Source organism: Dunckerocampus dactyliophorus, chromosome 2, assembly GCF_027744805.1.
Source record: "Dunckerocampus dactyliophorus isolate RoL2022-P2 chromosome 2, RoL_Ddac_1.1, whole genome shotgun sequence".
NCBI lineage: Eukaryota > Metazoa > Chordata > Actinopteri > Syngnathiformes > Syngnathidae > Dunckerocampus > Dunckerocampus dactyliophorus.
In genome coordinates, this window is record NC_072820.1 from 3,935,241 (window position 1) to 3,957,812 (window position 22,572).

The 22,572-nt window shown below is 40.5% G+C and overlaps 2 protein-coding genes across 3 annotated transcripts; one reads left to right on the forward strand and one right to left on the reverse strand.

The window, feature by feature from the left end:
- Positions 1–44: 44 nt before the first annotated feature.
- Positions 45–15,500, forward strand: LOC129177140 (Golgi reassembly-stacking protein 1-like). Of its 2 annotated transcripts, XR_008569580.1 has the most exons (10): positions 45–192; positions 1,194–1,274; positions 1,352–1,555; positions 1,637–1,723; positions 1,830–1,960; positions 2,098–2,239; positions 2,426–2,534; positions 4,425–4,568; positions 4,843–12,110; positions 14,949–15,500. XR_008569580.1 is itself a non-coding variant. In XM_054767937.1 (9 exons), exons 1-9 carry the CDS (start codon positions 130–132, stop codon positions 5,238–5,240), a joined length of 1,359 nt encoding a protein of 452 aa, XP_054623912.1. In that variant the 5' UTR covers positions 45–129; the 3' UTR covers positions 5,241–12,503. The 2 variants fall into 2 exon arrangements, 1 of the variants encoding a protein (XP_054623912.1); XM_054767937.1 differs by lacking the exon at positions 14,949–15,500 and having other exon boundaries at positions 4,843–12,503.
- On the reverse strand, positions 10,366–21,454 carry LOC129177139 (WD repeat-containing protein 48). Its single transcript, XM_054767936.1, has 18 exons — positions 21,398–21,454; positions 20,646–20,786; positions 20,489–20,567; positions 20,208–20,420; positions 20,037–20,125; positions 18,536–18,637; positions 18,222–18,446; positions 17,956–18,030; positions 17,683–17,785; positions 17,504–17,601; positions 17,323–17,430; positions 15,761–15,857; positions 15,585–15,680; positions 15,255–15,360; positions 14,975–15,062; positions 12,002–12,078; positions 11,730–11,922; positions 10,366–11,652 (listed from the first exon to the last, which is right to left on the reverse strand). Exons 1-18 carry the CDS (start codon positions 21,443–21,445, stop codon positions 11,557–11,559), a joined length of 2,034 nt encoding a protein of 677 aa, XP_054623911.1. The 5' UTR covers positions 21,446–21,454; the 3' UTR covers positions 10,366–11,556.
- Between the last annotated feature and the right edge of the window lie 1,118 nt (positions 21,455–22,572).

The following is a 22,572-nucleotide window of genomic DNA, read 5'->3' on the forward strand; positions in this document are numbered from 1 at the left end:
CGGTTGATCGATAGCAGTACCGCTCGATTATTCTTGTCTGCAGACAAGATGGCGGCGGGCTGTCAGATGTAATCATCGCTGGGTTTATTATTTTCTGTTCATATTTATGTTAAGGAGCCCCTTCCTGAGATGGGTTTAACGCAGAGTTCGGATGTTTCCGAAGGCGGAACGTATGGATATCATGTCCATGGTGTAAGACTTGATTTATGTGGAGTTATTCAGTGTTCGGATTTGGCAACAGAACGACGGCTTATCTGCGCTAACAGCTAAGCAGTTTGTCCAGACACACCGGTCGAACATGTCGATGTGGCGCTTCTGAAGTGGTCGTATTTTATTATACCGTCATTTTAGAGGCTGTTCATTTTGTAGCTACGGAAACATAACGTTAGTTTGATGCGGGTAGATGCAATAGATGTTTATGGATGTTTATGCTTGTTTATCTTCGCGAAAGTACCAGTGCAAACTAGAACTGCAGTATAGCAATACATATACAGTTGTCCCTAGCCACTTCCCACTTCGTATTTTGCGGTTTCACTCTATCATTCTACTCTAAAATACGACTATTTTAGCAAATATTACGTATGTTTTTGTTTAAATTAAGCATTATCAGGCATAAAAATGGCTAAACGAACTGAAATACAAATATAAGGCATTCAAAGACAGTGTAAATTATGTAGTGTTCTGAACTGGTCACGAGGTGTTAGTAATGTTACCGTAATGTACGGTGAGACACTTATTACAGGTGTGAATGATCTTGCAACAGGCACAGTAATTCCTGATAAAAACACAGGCTTTTGTTGGGGCTGTTACACATGCAAAGCTGAAACTCAACTCCGAACCCCCGACGTCACTTCCCTCACTCAGGTCTCTGAGGGAACACATTTATATTAACACACATGAGCAAGAGGGTTATTTATGTCTTATTTTGTCTACTATATTGGGTAATGGGAGTGTAAATGTGACTATGGGGTGTTGCTCTAATGTTGTCAAAAATCGTATTTAGAAGGGTGTAAACAGGTTTTCTAGGCTGTAACTGTGAAACTATTCCATTTATAAATAAGGAACCAATTAACCGCGATAAACGAGGGCTTACTGTATTGTTAACTGCCGATTCAACGTAAAGAAGCGTCCACTGAGTGCACGATTGAACACATTTTATGTCGAGAAAAAGCTTTTTCTTTGGATTTTGACAGGTGCAACCAAATTCGCCTGCAGAAAAATGTGGACTGCAACCCTTCTTTGACTTCATTCTGTCGCTGGACCACAAACGACTTGTAAGTTTACTGACAGCATTATGACATAATATGAGACCGTGGCCGTAGGGAATGAGATTGTCATTGTTGTGTACCAGAATGAGGAAAATGATCAGCTGAAGGAGCTCTTGAAAGCCAACATGGAGAAAGCGGTGTGCATGGAGGTGTACAGCACCAAGAGCATGAAGGTTCGGGAGCTGGAGGTGGTGCCCAGCAATATGTGGGGAGGACAAGGCTTGCTGGGTGCGAGTGTTCGCTTCTGCAGCTACCAAGGAGCCAATGAGAATGTCTGGCACGTTCTGGTGAGGATGAGAACATGCTGCGGCGCCATTACAGTTTCAGCTTCTGTTTGTTTTTGTTAATATTGAGTTTATTCCCGTCAGGATGTGGAAGCCAGCTCACCCGCTGCCCTTGCAGGCCTCCATCCCCATACTGACTACATTGTTGGAGCGGATCAGGTGCTGCAAGATGTAAGAATTTTTGCACATCGTCATCACGCAAGATGCTAATTGATCATAAGCAGGTGAGCATCGCAGGAGTATTATGATGTGTTGACTCAAACTTGCCGATTTCCAGTCAGAAGACTTCTTCTCGCTGATTGAAACCCATGAAGGGAAGCAACTGAAACTGATGGTGTACAACACACAAATGGACGCCTGCAGAGAGGTGACAGTCACCCCAAATGGAGCTTGGGGAGGCGAGGGCAGGTATGGGTTTAACCTGCTGTTTTTCAGGTTATAAAGTTTTATTCATTATGTCTCCATGTCGGCGACGTTAGTTTTTTCTTCTTGATAAGGACTACATTAGAACTATCTTTGTTGCCGTGACCCATTCTCACATTTAGTTTAGGTTGCGGCATTGGGTATGGCTACCTGCACCGAATCCCCGCACCTCCTGATATGTCCATGCCAACGCCCGCCGTCGTCCCTCCTCCTCCTCCTGAGGAAAGACCACCTCCAGAGCTGACTAACCATGGATTCACCGAGGTACCTGGGGCATTTGTAACTGTAGATCCACCAACCAGCATCCTGCCCTCTGTTGACAATTTGATTGAGCCTGCATTCACTGACATGAGATGTTAAATTTAGTCCTGCGTAATACTCATAAAGCCGTAATATAAACAATTGTCTATTCCACTCAAGCTGATTCCTTAAATGCTACCCCGATTTCAGGCACCGTTGGTGGCACCTTCAAACCAAAGTGAGGATGTGTTAGACTTAGGGCAGGTCACCCTGCAGGATGCTTCTCCGCCTCCACCTATCCACAGTGTCACAGATCCTGGTGAGTTGAATCAAGACATTTGACTTCTGTCATCATCTCACCCTGTAAAGTAGGGGGGTTTACCATGGGTGTTCAAACGTTTTCCAGCAAGGGCCACTAGCTATGATAAGAAGTTAGACATATTTTTTCATATCAGCGTTGTGATTATAGATGAAAAAGCCTATTATTTGTATGAATTTCTCTCTTTGCTCTCTCTTCCCCATTTTTGCTTTTTTTTTTTTTTTTTTTTTTTTTTTTTTTTTTTTTTTAGATTTTCAAAATCTTTTAGGTTTCTTCTCAAACAATCTTCTGACTTTATTCCCCGACTTAATTTTCCAAAAGTGACAACTTTATTTTCTTAGTTAATATTCCCACGTAAGAATATTATTTTTAATAATAAATCATATTTGTTCTTTAATAGTTCAACTCTATCCTTCTAAAATGACATTATTTATATTTATATTAAGTGTATTCTCATAAATTTGCAACATTTTTTTCTTGTTAGAATATTACTTTTTTCTGTTAATATTTTGATTTTTTTTTTTAAACTTAAAGCTGTTTTTTTTATTTTCCAACTATTTCTTCTTATACATTTTCTTCTCATAGTTATGACTGTACTCCCACAATATTTTTACCTTATACTCATAACTTTTTTCCCCAATCTAATTTTCCAAAAATTACAACTTAATTTGTTTTGTTTGTTATTATAGTAAGACTTAAAAAAATGTTATCAGTATTCATAATATACTATTTTTCTTTAATATTTCCACTCAACCCTACTAAAATGACATTGTTTTGTTTTGTTTATTACAAATGAATTCTCATAAAATTGCAACATTTTTCTTCTTAAAGTACAACTCTTTACTCTTACTTTGACTTTTTTTTCATAAACTTTAAGTAGTTTTTTTTCCCCCATTTCTGCTTTTTTTTTGTTTTTAATTTTCCAACTATTTCAACTTTTTTCTTAGTAGTAGATATGAGTAGAGTAGATATGCTAACGAATTATACAGTATATATTTTAAAAACTGCATCATCATAGGTGAAAAAGCCTATTATTAGTATCAACTTTGCTCTTTTTGCTCTGTTGTTTTTTTAGAAATAAAATCCTGATATTTAAACTTCCTTCTTAAATATTGATAATTTTTTTTGTAATATTCTGACTCTATTTCCATAATATTTTGACTTTATTCTCATGATTATAATTTTTCCGCAACCTAATAACTTTTATTTGTAATATGACAACTTTAAAATATATTTATTTCAACAACTCAAAATATAATATTTCGACATTATGTTACGACGTTATTTTTTGTCGTAATATTCTGATGTTGTTGTCGTAAAATTTCTGCTGATTTTTAAATTTTTGATTTTTTTTTGTTTATTTATTTATTTATTTTTGTTGAATTACATTCTTACAATGTGCCACGGTCCAATAAAAAAAAAACAGCCATGGGCCGGATATGTCCCCGGGCCGCACTTTGGACACCCCTGACCTATAACATAAAGCTAAGATGTTGCATATTGGGAAAGCGAGGCCAAGTTTTTTATTTTTGCTGTAGACTGAAAACATTTGGGTTTGGCATTAAAAGACCAGAAAGCACCATCTAAACTTTTATTAGCAGATATTCACGACTGGATGGGAGGATGCACGAGTGATGTGTCACCAGGTGGGTTCTGTTGCACTGCGTATTCAATCAGTAAATAGCACTGAATGCCAATGCTCAGTTTCAGGTTGGGTAAGACAGGGTGTTGCTTATTCAGACTGCATTTAGAGGTCAAAACAACATGAAAACCAGAGAGGCGTCTGTAGGTGAATAGCGGGGATCCACTGTGTATTGACCTGCATTGGATTGACTTTAGCATTTTAATGTACAAAGACTGAACTGCACATGTCTACTGTTATCTTTACAGGCTTGTCTGACTCTGAAGTACTCGTGACAAGCCCAGATCCCGTCGATCCGTTGGACAGGCTGGACGCATCCGTGTCGTCGATCGACATGAACGACACCTCCCTCGCAATAAATGACGAGCGAGACAACGAGATCTCTGGCATCGGTAAGTTAGGTCGCAGTGCGTCTCGAGTGGAACGTGTTGGAACACGTTTAAAAATATTGAGTTGTGACTGAGTTCAAGTTAGTAATCCAAGGGTATCTCTGGAGCTATTTGGAAAATTTGAAGGGAAACCAGATGAGGAACGTCAAACGGAGACCCACAAAAAAAAAACATGGTTTTTATTTTCTTAGACAATGCATGCAAATTTTGTTGGAGGATGTCAGGTTGGATGCATTGTCATTATTTACAAGACTGTGTTTGACTTCCTGTTCTGCAGAGGAGCTTGATGGAAGTGAACTGCATCCTCCCAAACAGACTGACCCACAAGAGCTGAGCCCCTCGGCATCCATGGATCTCACCTCCACGATGAGTCAGCGATCCGATTCAGGTCACCTCCATTCTACGCACTTACAAGACTCTCTCTGCGAGTCGAGTTCTAGCCCCAGTCCACCTCTAGGTGCACCCTGTCCCTTTTTAGACCCACTGGAGCCCTCCAATCAACAACCTCCTCCGTGTTCACATGCTACTGATGATCTTCCACCCTGGCTACCAGGTGAGCCGCAGGTCGATGATTCGCCCTCTCAGGGAATTGAGGATGCTCAGCCCAAAGATGAGAGTCCTGCTCATCACTGTGAGCATGAGGACAATGAGGACGAACCGCAAGAGTCCGAATAAGACTGCATCAGGCCACATGGACAGAATGAAGAAGAAAATTTTAACCAGCTTCAAGTCGAAGGGTACTGTCTGTTCTTTTTTTAAAGGAAAACTGCACTTTTTAAAAATGTATTTTGCCCATCATCCACAATCCTCATGTGAAACATGAACAGATATTTCTTTTCCTTTTCTGTGCGTTCCAAAGAGAGAAAACGAGTTAGCATGAGGGAGCTAACAATGGAGGTCATGGGACCCACCTATTTCGACGATAAAGCCTTCTAAAACCCTCCCCAAAAACCAAACCCTAACAACATTTTATTGTTTTATATACATGCTGTGATCATGCATGAAAGGGTCACTGACATGATTTTTCAACTGTGCTTATTGCTTAAATATGTTCTGTATTGTTTGTAATTATGTTGTACGTTGTTTTGTTGTTTTTTTTTTAAGCGGACATTTTGGGTCTCAACTTCTTAGACAAGGAGCGTTTCCCAAGTGATGTCGGCGAAGGTGCAGCTCAACATATCGCTGTGAAAGTACGTTTTATAACACGTATGGTGGCGTAGTGTTTACTGTACTATATGATAATATATATGCAAATAAGACACGACTTACTGTGTTCTGTGGCAACTTTAACGCCTTTCCCCTCCTTTTGTCCTGTGTAGCATGGGAATACCATCCAAAATGCCTTTATACCGTCCTTTCAAGCCAAATGCTTCTTGTAAAGGTGTTTCTTCATAGCAGTCTTCAGTGAAATGAACGCGAGGCCGTGGCCCATATCACATACAACGAAATTAGTACTTGCTTTGTTCTCCTGACATCCATAGCTCCACCTGGGGCTGCTCACAGCATGTGTCCGCTTACAATGCACCGTCCTCGGCCACGGCGGGTGGCTCACTCCGCGCTATACTGTGGTTCTCCTGACATCCCCAGCTCCACCCGGGGCTGCTCACAGCATGTGTCCGCTTCCAACAATGCGCCTTCGTCGGCCACAGCGGGTGGTTATCGTACTTGCTTCGTTCAGACCTTTGTCTTTTGGAAAAGAAACCAAACTTACGGTATCACTCGGGACACTGAAAAGCCAGCGGGCAACACAAGGTTTTCGCATGGCAAGTATTTGATGAAAAATATACCGAACGACGTCGACGAGCTAACTCTAGTGTTTGTTTACCCTGCTTAAGATGAGAGCTGTCCCTACGCCGACGTCACTTGGGAAACGATGCTTTTCTGACAACTGCCGAACAACATTGTCGCCGGCACATACAAGAATGGCATTTTTACTAATTTAATGTTCGCTTTAAAAAAAAACAAAAAACAATGTGAAACATATTACAAACAATATAGAACATATTTAAGCAAAGTTGAAATACCATGTCAGTGACCCTTTAACAGGTGCATTCATGATAACATGTAATCCTTGCAGTATTTTGCTTTATTTTGATCATTTTAAACATCTTTCCTAGGCGCATTGATTTCACATAGCCAAGAGGCGCTAACGCTACTTCTGTCAGCGACAGCAGCATAGAAGGAGCGTGTCTTTGCTTTTACTAATCATGGCAGACTTCACAAGAGCCGCCGCCACTACTTTTGGACAAATGAGGAACCAGAAAATATCTTTTAAGCCTGACTATATGGAGGATGAGCTACAGGTTCAGGTAAGACGCCTCCTTACCCCCCCGTAGCGCTCTTGCTAAATGTGTCACGGATAACAGTATAATGAAAACAGTCACTTCCAAGTCCGCTCTCATTGAGTTGGTAAATGCAACATACTTGTAGTCCTCGGGTGAAACACGCTGACAGCAAACGAGCATCTTGTCGAGTCTTCGTAGCGAAGTTGAGAGCCAGTAGTATCCACTCTTCAGTCTGGGATGATATACTGTATAACGTAGGGTTACCTTTTCAAAACTCATAAACAAAACAGCAGCACCTGCAGCAGGTAGTGTAGCGCTCAGCACACCATCAGCAGCTTGTACAATAAAGATATCACTGTAGCTTGGTTAATATACAGGTCAGTTATGGAAATGAAACATTGTTGCTGTTTTTTTTAGGGCTTTATCGCCGAAATAGGTGGTTCTCATGACGCCCATTTTTAGTTCCCTCATGCCAACTCGTTTTCTCTCTTTAGAACGCACAGGAAAGGGAAAGAAAGTGTTCATGTGTCACATAAGGATTGTGGATGATGGGCAACATAAAAAAAAAAATGTTTTCCTTTTAATGTGAGGCGATGAAGTTATTTTAATTTATAAGCTATAAGGCCCGCTTCGATGTATTGTCACCTAATGCAAGAGGATGCAAGTCATGAAACCTGATTGTGAGACCCCAATTGTATAAGTCAGGGGGTGTCCATAGTGTGGCCCACGGCACATTCTAACAATCACATTTAACAAGAAAGCCTTAAAAAAAAAACAAAAAAAAAACAGCAAAAATGGAAAAATCTGCAGTAATTTTACAAAAATGAAGTCAAAATATTAAGACAATAAAGTTCCGATCTTATAGGAAAAAGTCGTAATTTTACGAGAATAGTGTAATTTGATGAGGAAAAATAACATCATTTTAGTAGCATAAAGTTTAAATATTAAAAGAAAAACTTTTTTTTTTAAATCTTATATATTTTGAGAGACAAACAAAACAACAAAATTGGAATTTTTGGAAAATTACATTACAAGAATAAAGTCTAAATATTATGGGAATAAAGTAATAATTACAGAAGAAAATTTACAAGAAGAAAGTAAAAAAAAACCCCAGCAGAAATGGAAAAAAAAGCTTTAATTTTCATGAGGAAAAAAAAGTTGTATTATAATTTCAAGAAATGCCACAATTTTCCAAGAATAAACGTGTGATACTATGCAGAAAGATTATGTCATTTTAGTAGCACGGAGTTGAAATATTAAAGAAAAATTGTTTTTTTTGTTTGTTTTTTTTTTAAAGTCATAATATGAAAAACAAGAAATATACTTGCAATTTTTGGAAAATTAGGTTGGGCAATACGCTATAATGTTATGGGAATAAAGTCATAACATTACGAGAAGAAGATTTACAAAGATTATTTTAGAAGCAAGTTGAAGTACCGGTACTTAAAAAAAAAAATAAAATAAAATAAATTTAGAAACAGTAAAAATGGGGGGGGAAATAGAACAAAGTTGATACTAATAATAGTCTTTTTCACCTATATCATAAAGCTGAGATGCAGTTTTTTATATTTATGTACCGTATATATATAATAATAATAATAATAAATGTATATAACTTTTTTTTGCATAACTACGTATATGTGTTGCTTGACAAAATATCAAAGTGGCCCTTGCATACTTTCATTTTTCAGTATGTGGCCCTCGCTGGAAAAGGTTTGGACACCCCTGGTGATGCTGCACAACAGCACAAAGCATCACAGTGGATCCCCGCACATTCGCCATTCTGCATTCATGCCGCTGCAAATTTTTGGTGGAAAAAAATAATTTTAAAACGTTTTTTTTTTCCTCTCCAAAAATAAGCATTTATTTCCCGGCGTGTGTAATAATAAAACATATAATAATAAAAAATCTGTAAAAATATAAAAAATATATGCTAATACAGGTCAAATGTACAGCGCGTTAGAAAGCCCACAATTGTCACACGTTTGTCTTTATGCTTCACTGTTTTTTTTCCATCTGGTGTTGAAATGTCACACTTCGTTCGTCGGTCCTTGAACACACCATAGCTGTGTGCTCTTGACTGGCTACAACGTGACTCCAATTCATCCATTAGTGGTGATTACCTACACATTTTATACTTTAAATGCGTCTCATAAGTGTGTGATGCTTACACCTGGATTGTTTGTTTAGCTTGTTAGCTTTTTGTCTGGAGCCGAATCTAAACTAATAACAGTCACTTGTATTGGAAATGTTTTTCCGAAAACAGAGATCAATTACTTGCGGATTTTTGCCATTCACTGCTAGGCGTGGGGATCTACTGTCTACTATCACTTGATTGAACTGTTAGTCGGGCTTTATCTCTTTGATGCAACAGCGTATTACCCCATTCTACTGCAATTTTGTCATCTATGCAACATTAGACAACAATTGTCCCATATACTGGAACTGACACTTTTTCATGTGTAATTACATTAGATAGTCATGGTGCTGTTTAGTAATTGTATTTTTAAGGGGGAGTATTTATCATTCTAAATAGCTGCTTTTAGTAAAAGGGAGTATTTTTGCAGATATTCATTCAATGAATTGTATGTTGTTTTTTTTAATGAGGAATGACTCTAATGGGCTAACTGTCAAATGGGGTGAGAATTTTGATAGTAAAACAACTGGAACACTAAAACTTGTTTGTTGTTTCAAACTTAAAATGGAGAACACTTTCAATTCAAGGCATATCCTAGCATAATTTGTGGGGGTGTCACGAGACAAGACGATACTACGAGAATGCGACGGGATTTTAACATTACTTTTAAGAAAAGTACAATAAAAATAAAAAAAAAAACATATTGCAATCTACTAATATAATTTCTACGTTATACTGTTCTGTACTCTGTGTGTATGTTGGCGGCCCCGCCTCCACCCACTGAGACAGAGACTGTACGACTGACAAAAAGGGTTCACTCCATTCAGGCTGTTGTTCTGTGGAACAAACGCGTTAAGATGCTGAAATCCATGCACAGAGAGAACCCTCTTCATGCCCGTTTGGAGGCGAGAGACTAGGAAAACAGACACGCATTGCGTGCACATGGCAATATATTCAACCAGAAAAATGATCCAGTTCATGTTGGGCATTTCTGCGTGGAGTTTTCATGTTCTCCCTGTGCGTGCGTGGGTTTTCTCTGGGTACTCCGGTTTCCTCCCACATTCCACAAACATCCATGTTAGGTTAATTGGAGACTCTAAATTGTCCATAGGTATGAATGTGAGTGTGAATGGTTGTTTGTCTATATGTGCCCTGCAATTGGCTGGCGATCAGTCCAGGGTGTACGCCGTCTCTCACCCGAAGTCAGCTGAGATAGGCTCCAGCATACCCCCGCAACCCTAATGAGGAAAAGCAGCATAGAAGATGGATGGATGGATGGATGGATGTTCATTTAGTGTGTGATTGATGTATTTATTCTTGCACCAGGCCTCGTGTGGCTCACGACAGGAGAAATCTTCACGTTTTAATCTCGCGAGATCTTGTGACACCCCTAATAATTTCCATAAATGTGTCATTGTTAAACCATTCCAATTTATTTCTTTGGAAGCCTAAAATATACATATTTCACAAATTATTACAACAGTGGAAATTACAGTTTCATGACTAATTGGGGTGCCCTGTTTCGGCCAACTGGAGCTCACTTGGCTTGTTCCCACTACATGAACACCATCACTTATAGAATAAAAATATGGCCTGCTTGGTGACACACCAAGACAGAAACAAACAAACATACCAGTTTGCTTTGGTGAATAATTATATATTACTATTCATGTTTTATTAAGCTATTTAAATGAAATATACATTAGGAACAGCCCTCACTTGGACCATTGCTAATAATGACCCAAGCATAAAGCGAGCTTTATAGATTTTTATCATTTCAAATTGCTTAGATGATTTAAACAACTACACACATTCTTAAGACTAAACTGCAATTTCAAGGTTGTAGTGAATACAACAAATGCCATTTGTGTCATCCATGTCAAGTTAGCGCCATGAATGTGTTGTAAGGAATTGGAAAAATAACCGTTTGGTATTAACTGTACAACAAAACGCGTGCGCGCGCACTCCTCCCCCCCACCCCAAAAAGTCACTTAAATCCAAATTGTTGTACATATATTTACAAGAAAACAGAACATTCAGTCGACTTGATAACAGCACAGCTAGAAGACAAAGATGAGTGAAGTGATGGCGTTCAGGTTTGTCGTAAGAAGTTGAGGGTATGTTCAAGTGAGGATGGGCGATGCCTCCCAGAGAGCGGGTGTCGTCCTTAACTGGAGATACTGTTGACACGGTGCAGTGTTTGTAGAACAAGAGCAGGTCTGGAATGTACTAGAACATTCTGCACACGCACTCACACAAACATGTACAGCACTTCATAAGAAACAAACATAGCAGTCAAAGATGTAAAAAAAAAAAAAAAAAAAGAAAACATTTTAGTCCTGCAGAATAAATTGGAGTTAATTCTTCAAACAGTTGGGGGGTGGGTGATCCATTTTGTCTGTTGGCTGCTCCGCCCTGGGAAATGCTCCCTATGACGCAACCCTGGAAAAATCTTACTGGATTCTCGTTGACACTACAACCATTGACCGTGAATGGAGTTCAGGGTACTACATGTCAGAAGAGAGGCGATTGGCAAATGAAGAGTTCTTGCTTTCCAAAAATCGAACTTTCACGTTGACTTCTGCCTATAGTGAAGCGTCAAATCCCCGCCGCTCTTCCAGATAAAATGTTTAACTGTTCGCAGGTCCATGTTGGGATCCAGAACCTAGTGGTGAGATGAGAGGACGATACGGTTCTTAGCATGAAGCACAAGTGAGGATGTAGAGGAGGGGTACACTGTACCTGGTCTTGACACATGAGTTCTATCTTCTCCTCAGCTAGCATGGCCATGTCCTCCTCCTTTTCCTGCTCCCCAGGCTTATCATTGGCAGAGGAACTTGTGGTCTGAGACTCGTTGTCCAGGTTGATGATCTTCTCGTACACGTGCTCCATCACCTTCCTCACCTGGAGCATGTCACTAGCTGAAAGACGGTCCCTGTGTAGCATAAAAAAAAAGCTGTGGCAGTTGACCGTTCTATGCAACCCAGGTAAACCGGAGGGGGGGTAAAACTCACTTCTTCAGCGTTTTTGCACCAGAGGATGAATGAGGCTGGAGGTAGAATGGGATTTTGTTGAACTTGGGCATATTTTTCTGGCCAAACGAAAGAGAAGGTGATAACATACGTAAGTAAAACGCTATAACTTCACACACACTTAAAGGGATAGTTCGGGTTTTTTGACATGAATTTGCATGACATCCCCATCAGCAGTGTAGTACATCAATAGCGACTTACCCCCCACTTGGTCCCCTAAGTCCAGCTCAGGTCGGATTTCTGTGATGAATAACGTAGTAGTCGTCATCGTTGGGGTTACAAGAGTTTGGCTTCTTAAAACAAGAGGCGCTCAAAAGAGTAATACATTTGCATCACAAAAATGTCTCTTGTTTTACGTGTGTGTTCCACAGGGGAAGAAGATGTGAGCGTCTTCATCACACACACAAGAAAGGACAGGCAACAGTGCGCAGGGATACGGCGGGAGACAAATATATCACCGAGCGAGCTGTGGTCTGTTTTTTTTTTTTTTGAGGAGGCATTTTTGTGATGCAAATGTATGACTCTTTTGAACGCATATTGTTTTGAGAAGTCAGGCTCCTTACTTGTCTAACCCCAGCGAATACCTGGAACCATGTTCTTCCGTCACCGAAATCCCACCAGAGCTGGGCTTAGGGGACCAAGTGGGGGTAAGTCCCTGTTGATGGACTACACTGCTGCTTGCTGGGGAAGTCATACAACTTCATGTCAAAAAATGCAAACCAAACCCTTTAAAGATGATGACAGATATATTTTGCCACAAACTATGGTAAAAATACATCAATATATTTCGATTGCTCTACCGTGTTATTTACTAATACTAATCATGTCATTATGTTGAGAGACAATCTTTGGCAACCAAATACATGTACAGTATCTGACAAAACTCAGCAACCATTGTATTATGTTCTCAAGGAACAATGCTACAGGATTAAGTAGTCAGTGTGCAGCTTCTGTACCAATATAGATCTTTTCTCAAAATAACTCAGCACACAGCCATTATTGTCTAAATAGCTGGCAACATGACTGCATACACCTGTCCAAGCTGTGCACAAGGTGTCTATATTTAGTGTGAGTGCCATTGTCTAGCACTCCCTGGGATGGAATTCACCAGAACCGTTGTGTTACTGGAATCCTCTTCCATGAGGACACCTCCACAGGTGCTCAATTGGGTTCCAGGCTGGAGACCACAGGTGTCATCTTAGAAGAGGGTTTTTACGGTCATTATGACGTTGGAAAACATCGTACTTTGCTTCAGAATGTCACAGGACCTGTTGGAATTCACGCTTTAGCATTGACCCGCATCTACAAATTGCAGGCAGCACTCATGCAGTCCCAGATCATGACGCGACCAGCCTGCTTGACTCGAGGGAAGACCCAATTACCATGTAGCTATCCAAGCTGCACACATACTACTCTAAAGTACGGCCAAGTTTACTTAATACAAAGTATCGTCCCTTAACATATGCGGGAATAAAAATGGTTGCTGAAAGGTGAAGGGTGACCTAATTGGTCACAGAGTACAGTCGTGTGTGTTTTGTCACACAGTTTCTCCTGTTTGTCACACTTAAAATGTTTCAGATCATCAAATAAATTTAAATATTACTCAATGACAACACAACTCAACGCAGAATGCAGTTTTTAAATGAAACTTTTGATTATTAAGGGAGAAAAAAATCTAAACCTACATGGCCCTATGTGAAAAAGTGATGCCCCCCCCCCCCAAAAAAACCAACAGATTAATTGAGATCTATCATTCTGTAAAAGGTTATCAAGTCATTTCTAAAGCTTTGGGACTCCAGCGAACCACAGTGAGAGCCATTATCCAGAAATAGCCGAAACATGGAACAGCAAACCTTCCCAGGAGTGCCCGGCCGACCAAAATGAACCCAAGAGTGCAGCAACGACTCATCCAAGAGGTCACAAAAAAAAAAAAAACACAACATCCAAAGAACTGCAGGCCTCTCCTCCCTCAGTTAAGGTCAGTGTTCATGACTCCACCATAAGAAAGACACTGGGCAAAAACGGCCTTCATGGCCTAGAGTTCCAAGACCAAAACCACTGCTGACCAAAAAGAACATTAAGGCTCGTCTCAATTTTGCCAGAAAACATCTTGATGATCCCCAAGACCTTTAGGAAAATACTCTGGTCTGAGGAGACAAAATTTGAACTTTTTGTAAGGTGTGTGTCCCATTACATCTGGTGTAAAAGTAACACTATATTTCAGAAAAAGAACATCATAGCAACAGTAAAATATGGTGATGGTAGTGTGATGGTCTGGGGCTGTTTTGCTGATTCGGGACCTGGAAGACTTGCTGTGATAAACGGAACCATGAACCAAAAATCCTGAAGGAGAATGTCCGGACATCCGTTCTGAAAACCAACTTGGGTTCTGCAGCAGGACAATGATCCAAAACACACCAGCGAGTCCACCTCTGAATGGCCAAAGAAAAACAGAATAAAGACTTTGGAGTGGCCTAGTCAAAGTCCTGACCTGCATCCTATTGAGATGCTGTGGTATGACCTTCAAAAGGCGTTTCATGCTGGAAAAGCCTGTAATGTGGCTGAATGACAACAATTCTGCAAAATTCCTCCACAGCGCTGTAAGAGACTCATTGCAACGCTTGATTGCAGTTGTTGCTGCTAAGGGTGGCCCAACCAGTTTTTAGGTTTAGGTGGTAATCGCTTTTTCACACAGGGTTTTGTAGGTTTGGATTGTTTTTCTCCCTTAATTATATAAAGTTTCATTTAAAAACTGCATTTTGTGTTCAGTTGTGTTGTCATTGACTCATATTTAAATTTGTTTGATGATCTGAAACATTTCAGTGTGACAAAAATAAGAAATCGGCAAGGGGGCAGACACTTTTTCACACTACTGTATGTACACATATGCTCTGTGAAGTTACATTTCAATGTTTATGACCTTATTCAGCAGGTGAAAATGAGCACCATACTCACATCTACAGTTATATCAATGACCCACTGAGGAACAGTCTCATTCAGCAACATAGACTCCGTCTCTCCCCCTGAGTCTCGACATAGCAACCTGCCGCATAACCACACAGGACATCAATGAAATGCACTCAAACTATTCCACTTTTATACGGTATGTACTATATGTACAGGTTCTATTACACTACATCTGGGTGTGTACAGGATTACACACGCTGTATATCTTTGGGCCCTTTATTATATTTACTGTAAGTCAGACAATTGTCAAACCTCAAAAACAACATACCTGAAAAGAGTTCTGCCACCTGCTTCCCCAAAGATAACCGGCGTGTGTGGCGGCACCTGGAAGTATCCGTTTCCTTTCTGGACACGGTTTTCCGGCTCTCCATTCACTGTGGGTAGGTATTCATCTTAAATATTTACACAATTAATTTCTTCTTCACAAGAACGTTCATGACAGCAGCAAAATTATACCCAGGAGCCTCTCCGGCACAATTTATGAGAGATCAAAGTTTGCATGATGTAAAGTCAGATAAACTTATGACAATTAATTTAACACATTCACAATGACAAAGTCATAATTAATGACTTGAAACAAATTTCCCCAGCGCCTCACCATGATTCACTTCGTTCTCTTCCTCATCCATGGGATTAATGCGAGTTCTGGGCCAGAACTCCAGCAGAGCCTGAAGCAGCAGTCCGCCCAGGTTTACTGCAGAGACAAAAATGTATTTTTCATAAATATCAGCTACTTTTACTGCAGCTCAAATGGCTTTTGGTCAGGTATCCTACATTTGGGGTCAGATCCATCGGAGCTTGAAAAACCCGCATCCTTTGCAGACACCCATGCAGCGAAGCAGTCGCTCTCGTCCAGCGTGATGGTGAGCATCTATTGAGCAGCGCATCACAGAGAGACAACACTTTTTTTCCCACTCATACAAAGCCTTCAGTTCTCATCCTGATTCAATATATGACTCTTGGGGGGAAAAAAAAAAAAAAAAAAAGTGTGATGACTGTATGGTGTTAAAAGAGACATACACATTTTGCATAGATTGTAAGTGTCTAGCTGTCTGGGACATGCTTCGGATGAAGAATTACAGCACCTTAAAGGAAAACTGCACTTTTTAAAAAAATGTTGCCCATCAACCGCAATCCTTATGTAAGACATGAGCTCAAGTCTCTTTTCTGTGCGTTGTAAAGATATAAAAACAGAGGCTGAACTAGAAAAGCCGCTATTAAAACACCTCCAAAAACTTCCAACAAGGTTTTCTGGTTTTATATACATACTGTGACCATGTAGTAACAGGTATATTCATGATATCATGTAATACTTACAGTATTTTGCCGTACGTTTTGTGTACTTTGCACACCTAGGGTTAACTTTTCCAAAGTCAAAAACACAGCAGCGGTAGCAGTAGCGCTACCTTTTGGTAGTGGCCTGAGGCACTGTGAGCACGGCGCTGACACGCTGCGGGTGAGTGTGTGGTGAAAGTATTCGCTAGCCGGGGTGTGGCGTGGCGACGTGTCAATGTGCCAGTAACGTACAGTAGTTCTTCTGCATAGCAACAACGACAATGTCGCTGTAGCTTGGTTAATATGCACGTCACATTACATGTAAATGGGGCGTTGTTGCCGCTTTTGGGAGGTTTTTTCAGAAGGCTTTATAAACCGAATAGGTGCTTCCCCATTACGTGCATTCTTAGGTGCGTCTTTTCAGCTGTTTTTAGATCTTTAGAACGCACAAAAAAAGAGAGACATGTTCATGTCTCACTTAAGGATTGTGGATGATTGACAAAATTCCAACAAAAGTGCAGTTTTCAACTGGGGGGGGGCAGTTCCTGTCTTACGCAAATGAGCCACTGCTCACTTTGCCGAGCAGCTTGGCGCATATCACATGTTGCAATCAACGTTTCACCAACAAAAAGACAAGAGTCTGTGCACTCTTATTTCTACACTGCAAGAGAATAAGTTGATTAGCAGACTTCATCTTGGGAGCAGCAGACAAAGCTCCCTCCAACCATGGTCTGGAGGTCTGATGTAGTTTTATGTGACAGTCTGTGCATTCACCAACACTGAAGCTCCTCTTTGCTTTTGGTTTAGACATGGTAGTGACTTCCCATAATTTGTTTGAGAAAAAAGACAAATGGTAGATTCCCCACCCAAGGAGCTTCCAAGGCATGGGTGTCACTTGAAGGGTTGGGCAGGAACTCCGCAAACCCAAGCATGTGTGTACACAAGCAATTGAAAAGTCACTTTCTCATCAATCAATATTACTTTCCATGCACAACCTTGGTTCTTATACTAAATGTTAATGCTAACACAAATGAAATGCTTTCTCACTGTTGAGGACTCACCCCAGTTTTCAAATCAACCGAGAACCAGTTTGGCACGTAAACCATCTTGAACCGCTTTTTAATCTCTTCGTCAAACTCCACTTTGCCAAGGTCTTCACCCTTGCAAGCCTGAAGATCACAAAAGGATGGATTTTTAACACATTACTGCATGGATTTATCACTATTTTCTACCATCGGTTACCTTCAGGACATCCCAGAAAGCCACGTTGTTGTTGGTATCTTTGGTGAGTATGTGTCTCTTGTCGTTCAAAATGTGGCACTGTATAATACTGGCACCGCCTGCAAAGGCCATGCGGAATTTTCAGCCACAAATGGAGAAAGAGAGCTTTAGAAAATATCTAGTTTCACATAAATGTTTACCTTTAATAACTTGTTCTGGCTGTGTACACAGTGGCGTTAAAGGGGTGCTGCAGTCGTTGTCGTACTCCCCTGACGATCTGAAGTTGTGCATTCCCTTTAGAGACTGGACAGAAACAAATAGAAACAATCAAACCAAGAGGGCACTCCCTGCGTATGAGGTTACTGAATACATTGTCACAAAAGGCAGTTTATCACATCCTTTACACTGTGTTCTCGTGTCATTATGCTCACATCAGCCAGTGATCTCATAGGTGTGATATCACGCATGCCTACCCATTTATTAACAGATGACTTGGTGGTGGAGACCCAAATAGCAGGAGGTGGGTCAGCAGATCTGTCCAGTTCCATCTGCGCAAGGCAGAGACACAGAGTACAATGAAAGCAGGCATACAGACATTTTTTTTACTTAAAAAAAAAAAAAAAAAAAAATCAGCAAGATGTTCAAAAGACCATAAAACCAAAAACAATAATGTGTTTATTTAAACCAAATGACATGATGCACAGAATGTATTTGAAGTTTGAGTGTATGGGCGTCTTACTTTCAACACCGGGGCCTTCTCCTCACAGATGAGGACTCGGATGTCTGGGTTGCGCAGGTCTGTGCAATAAATCTTTTTGTCTCGCCCGCCAGAATAGACGTGTGTGAAAGCCTCGTTGACCTGCAGGGCCCAAACGCCTTCGTCGTGCACGCGGTATGTGGCAATGCACCTCTGCTGACCGAGGGACCACAGGCGGATCGTTCCATCTGAACTGCCTGACAGACACTGGCAGGGGGAAGGACGGCACATTATGGTAATAAAAAAATGACAATTCTCTACAGTACCAGCCGATGAACATGAACATCTGAACTCACTTGAGTACCGTCGCGATTCAAAAGCAGCGACTTGACGTTGTCCGTGTGGCCTTTTAGCTTCATCAGCTTTGCGCACGTTCGTGGATCCCACACTCTCAGCACCTGGACAAAAATGAGGGAAGTAAGGAATAACCTAAAACGTTTCCCCGAATAGCCACGAAACCTTGTCAGCCTCCTTACGAAACCTCGTCAGCCTCCTTGTTGTGGCTCCCTTCCCAGTGCTCAATTTTTTTAAATTTTTTTTTTAAACACCCAAGCGGGAAAAATGCACATTTTTGAAAAGAGTTCAAAAATATCTGACTTTAAGGCCGTAAATACATCCTGGCTGAGTTCTGACTGGTACTAGGATGAGCGTGAAAAGGAGGGGGAGCCTTTTCCCTATGCGATAAGCTACCCATGAATGACCCCCCCCGCACCGACAGATTCCTTTGTCTTCTCTGCCAACGATGCTGGCTTACCTGTGCACTCAATATGTGCTGAAAAGTTAGCCAACAACAAAAAGCATTTTCAAAACAAGCAGTGAAAATTTGTATACCCTTTGCAGTCCCTTCATATCTGAACAATTACTTCATGAATTATGCCCCTCCCCAAATGTTACAACATGAACTTAAAGCACTATTCCACATAGAGTGGAACCTCGCTAAGCCAGGTTTTTCATAAACTGCAAAAATGTATGCCACCGTTTTGCGGCCCGTGTCTTGTCACGTTGCTAACACACCGCGTGAGTCCATCTGTATTTACAGTGGTGTCACGAGACACCCGACTTTAACATTACCTTAAGAAAGGTACAATGAAAAAATATGATTGGACAAACAAACTTTTATTCAACTGTGTCACAAAACACTGCAGGTGCGTTTTGAAATGTTTATTGTCCCACAAATTAATGCTAAATGATATTGTCGTCGCCATTTTTGAAGACCAAATAAACCACTAATGTTATAATATATAATAATGCACTATTTCCTTTGACATGTCATCTTTCACTGTTGTAAAGTTGTGGACTTGCCATTTGTGACATGTATTTCCTCACACGCAATTCTTACTGTAACATTTTCAGCATTTCTTGAAACGCTGGCTTTTCAACTGTATTAAAGAGCAGCATTTCTTTTGCAATGACTTTCTGTGAACACACACAATTTTGTGCTGTTCCGTTTGTATTTATATTGTAAACCATACGTCTCAGTGAGTGTTGACCATTGGGACGAAAGCTCTGCATCTTGATGGGTACTTTTTTCCCCCAGATGGGAAAACTGGGTCGGGTGGATGTGTTTGAGGTGGCCAAGTTCGTTTTCATTTATTATTATTTATTATATGATTACTATTTGATTATTTAGCAGAAAAGCCGTCAGACTTAACAGAGCATTTGACTTCACAGGTCAGACATTACAAGTGGTATGAGGGGGTAAACTATTTTGAGAAAAACACTGCACATTCTATACCTGTAAATCACTTTTGCATGGTGCATTCAACCACACAGGGTGTCAATGACGCAACGCCTCACCTTTTCTGTCGATCCAGACACGATCACTGTGCCCATCTGGTTCATAGCCAGGCTGTAGATTGAATCCTTGTTACCACTGAGTGACGACGCTGTTGCACAAGGAATGTATTTAGTCATGCCACGTAGAGGCAAAGATGAAAAATTAAATCCAACGGTAAAAGCGTGACTTACTGGTGACAGTGTTGTTGGAAGCAGTGAGTGCCGTCAGTGTGTTCACGTCCCAGAGAAATATCTGACGGTCAAGACCCGCTGAAGCGACCAGCTCCTTGTCCTTAGCGTAGGCTAAAGCTTTCACATAGTCTTTGTGTGTTCGTAACGTCGACATGCAGAACCCTTTGTGTGCATTCCATACTTTCACTGTCGTATCCGAGGAAGCAGATATTACTGCAGAAAAACAACAAAAGAAAATTAGACCAATCTGGCCGTGTTGAAGTGAAAACGTTCAAACTTACGAGTTTTCCCATTGCAGCAAAGAACTATGTCATTGACCCAGTCCGTATGATGCTCCATTGAAGCGATATATGGGTCTTGCTGCAACAATACAGGGGACAAGTTACGGCATGAATGATGTCAGCTTTCACAAGATCAGAGCATCCTTTACAATCCTACTTTATGCTGGTAGACACTCCATATCCGGATGATAGAGTCCCTTCCAGCAGTGAAGAGGCGGTTCAATGCAGGGTCCAACTGGAGAGCATTCACCCCATTTCTGTTGTACTTCTCCACCTCATCTCTAATGACGTAAGACACCTGAAGCAAGGAGGGAGGTGACCATTGAGATCAGGCTGTTAGCTTGGACACCTCTGATTTTCCAACACCACCTTATTATATACAGCAGCCTTCACATCACCCGCCTACACTTAGCACAGAAAAATGTCGGTTATTTGAACGACGTATAAAATGGCAAATAATGATTTTTCAATTTATGATCTGTACCACACTTTGACTTGATGCAACTATGCTAGTATACTGACCGACTTCATGGACATCAGCCCAGCCTACGTCCGTTCTCCCAGCAATTAGACCGAGCCCATTAGCAATGACGCTAAACTGTTAAAGCCATGCAAAACCGCGCACCCATCGCAGCGGATAGTTGACAAAGGCTCGTGTGTATTCACGCGCACACTCGACACCCGCCTGATAAAGGCATGTGAGCGAAAGAAAGCATTTACCGTTTTCGCGCCGACGTTAGCACAAATTGCTGAGTACTAAGCTAAGCTAGCTCAATTAGCCGGCTGGAGTCCGAACAGTAACGTTTCTCACTCGTGTCCGTCCACTGTCCGCAAAGCACCCATTTCAACTGACAACCGCAGTGTCGCCGCTGCCAAGTGCTAAGTAACAAAGCAACTATTACAATTTACCTGCACTTTTCTCCGCCCAGCTGCATTTTGCCTGTGATGCGTGGCCATCTTGCATGTTGACAGTCAATTCATGTGATGCTACATCCGGGACACAAAAAAAGAAAACACGTGCAGCTAAGAACTATGGGTAATGTGTCCGGTCCACTACCACGCTATTGCGTGACCGTTGACGTCAAAATGACTTAATCAAACATTTGACTCCTTTACTACAACGTATGCAGTACGTTGTACAAAATATAGCTCACTGATAAGCACAACATAAGCACAACATGTTTACCTTGAACGTCAAATTTGAAATAAAATCATAATATTTGTTTTAATGAATAGTATGGTAATTGTGTGATACTTGACGATCACTTTTTGCTGCAGTTTTCAATACTGCCACTAGAGAGCGCATCAAGTCTGCATCATGCATTGCTGACCGGGATGAGCGATACTGCAAATTTTGGTGTCAATGCCAGATACAGACAGGTGCAGTAATGCCGATACCGATCCTTTTTACTTGAAAATTTTCAAGCTCATTGAATTATTTGGGGATTTTTCCTTTAAGTTCTTGATCATTGTTATAATCAGGACAAAAAATATTTTTATTAAAAGTTGTATTTGTGAGTAATTTAACAATACAGTATAGTGTATAAATACAACAATATAAAACATTTTTCCCTTCATGCTCGACTTTTCCCTTTGCCACAGCAAGTCTCATTGTAAAACAGCACAACAATAGCGACAAAATAACTCAATTATTCCCTTATTCTATCTTGTTGCATACAGTAGATAAGCAAAATTAAGATGGAATCTGAGATTTTGAGAATAAAGTTGTAAATTTACAATAAAAAAGTTGTAATATTACAATAATACTACTACAAATAATAATAATTTTGAGAGTAAAGTCCAACTTCCAACTTTGTTCTTGTAACATTGTGACTTTTTTTCCTCATAAATTTACTTTTTATTTTATTCTCGAAATCTCAGATTCTTATTTTTTCCTCAATGTGTCCCTAATACTCTGTCGTACGAAATAAAGTCAAGATGGCAAAAATAACTAAACTGCTGTTGGCGCTCATTCAATTTCTGTCTGTGTAAACAACATATCAATACAGCAAATAAATACAGCAATATGTGACAATGTGCGCAACTAAACAAGAAAAAACAGATATTTATGAAAATAGAACTGA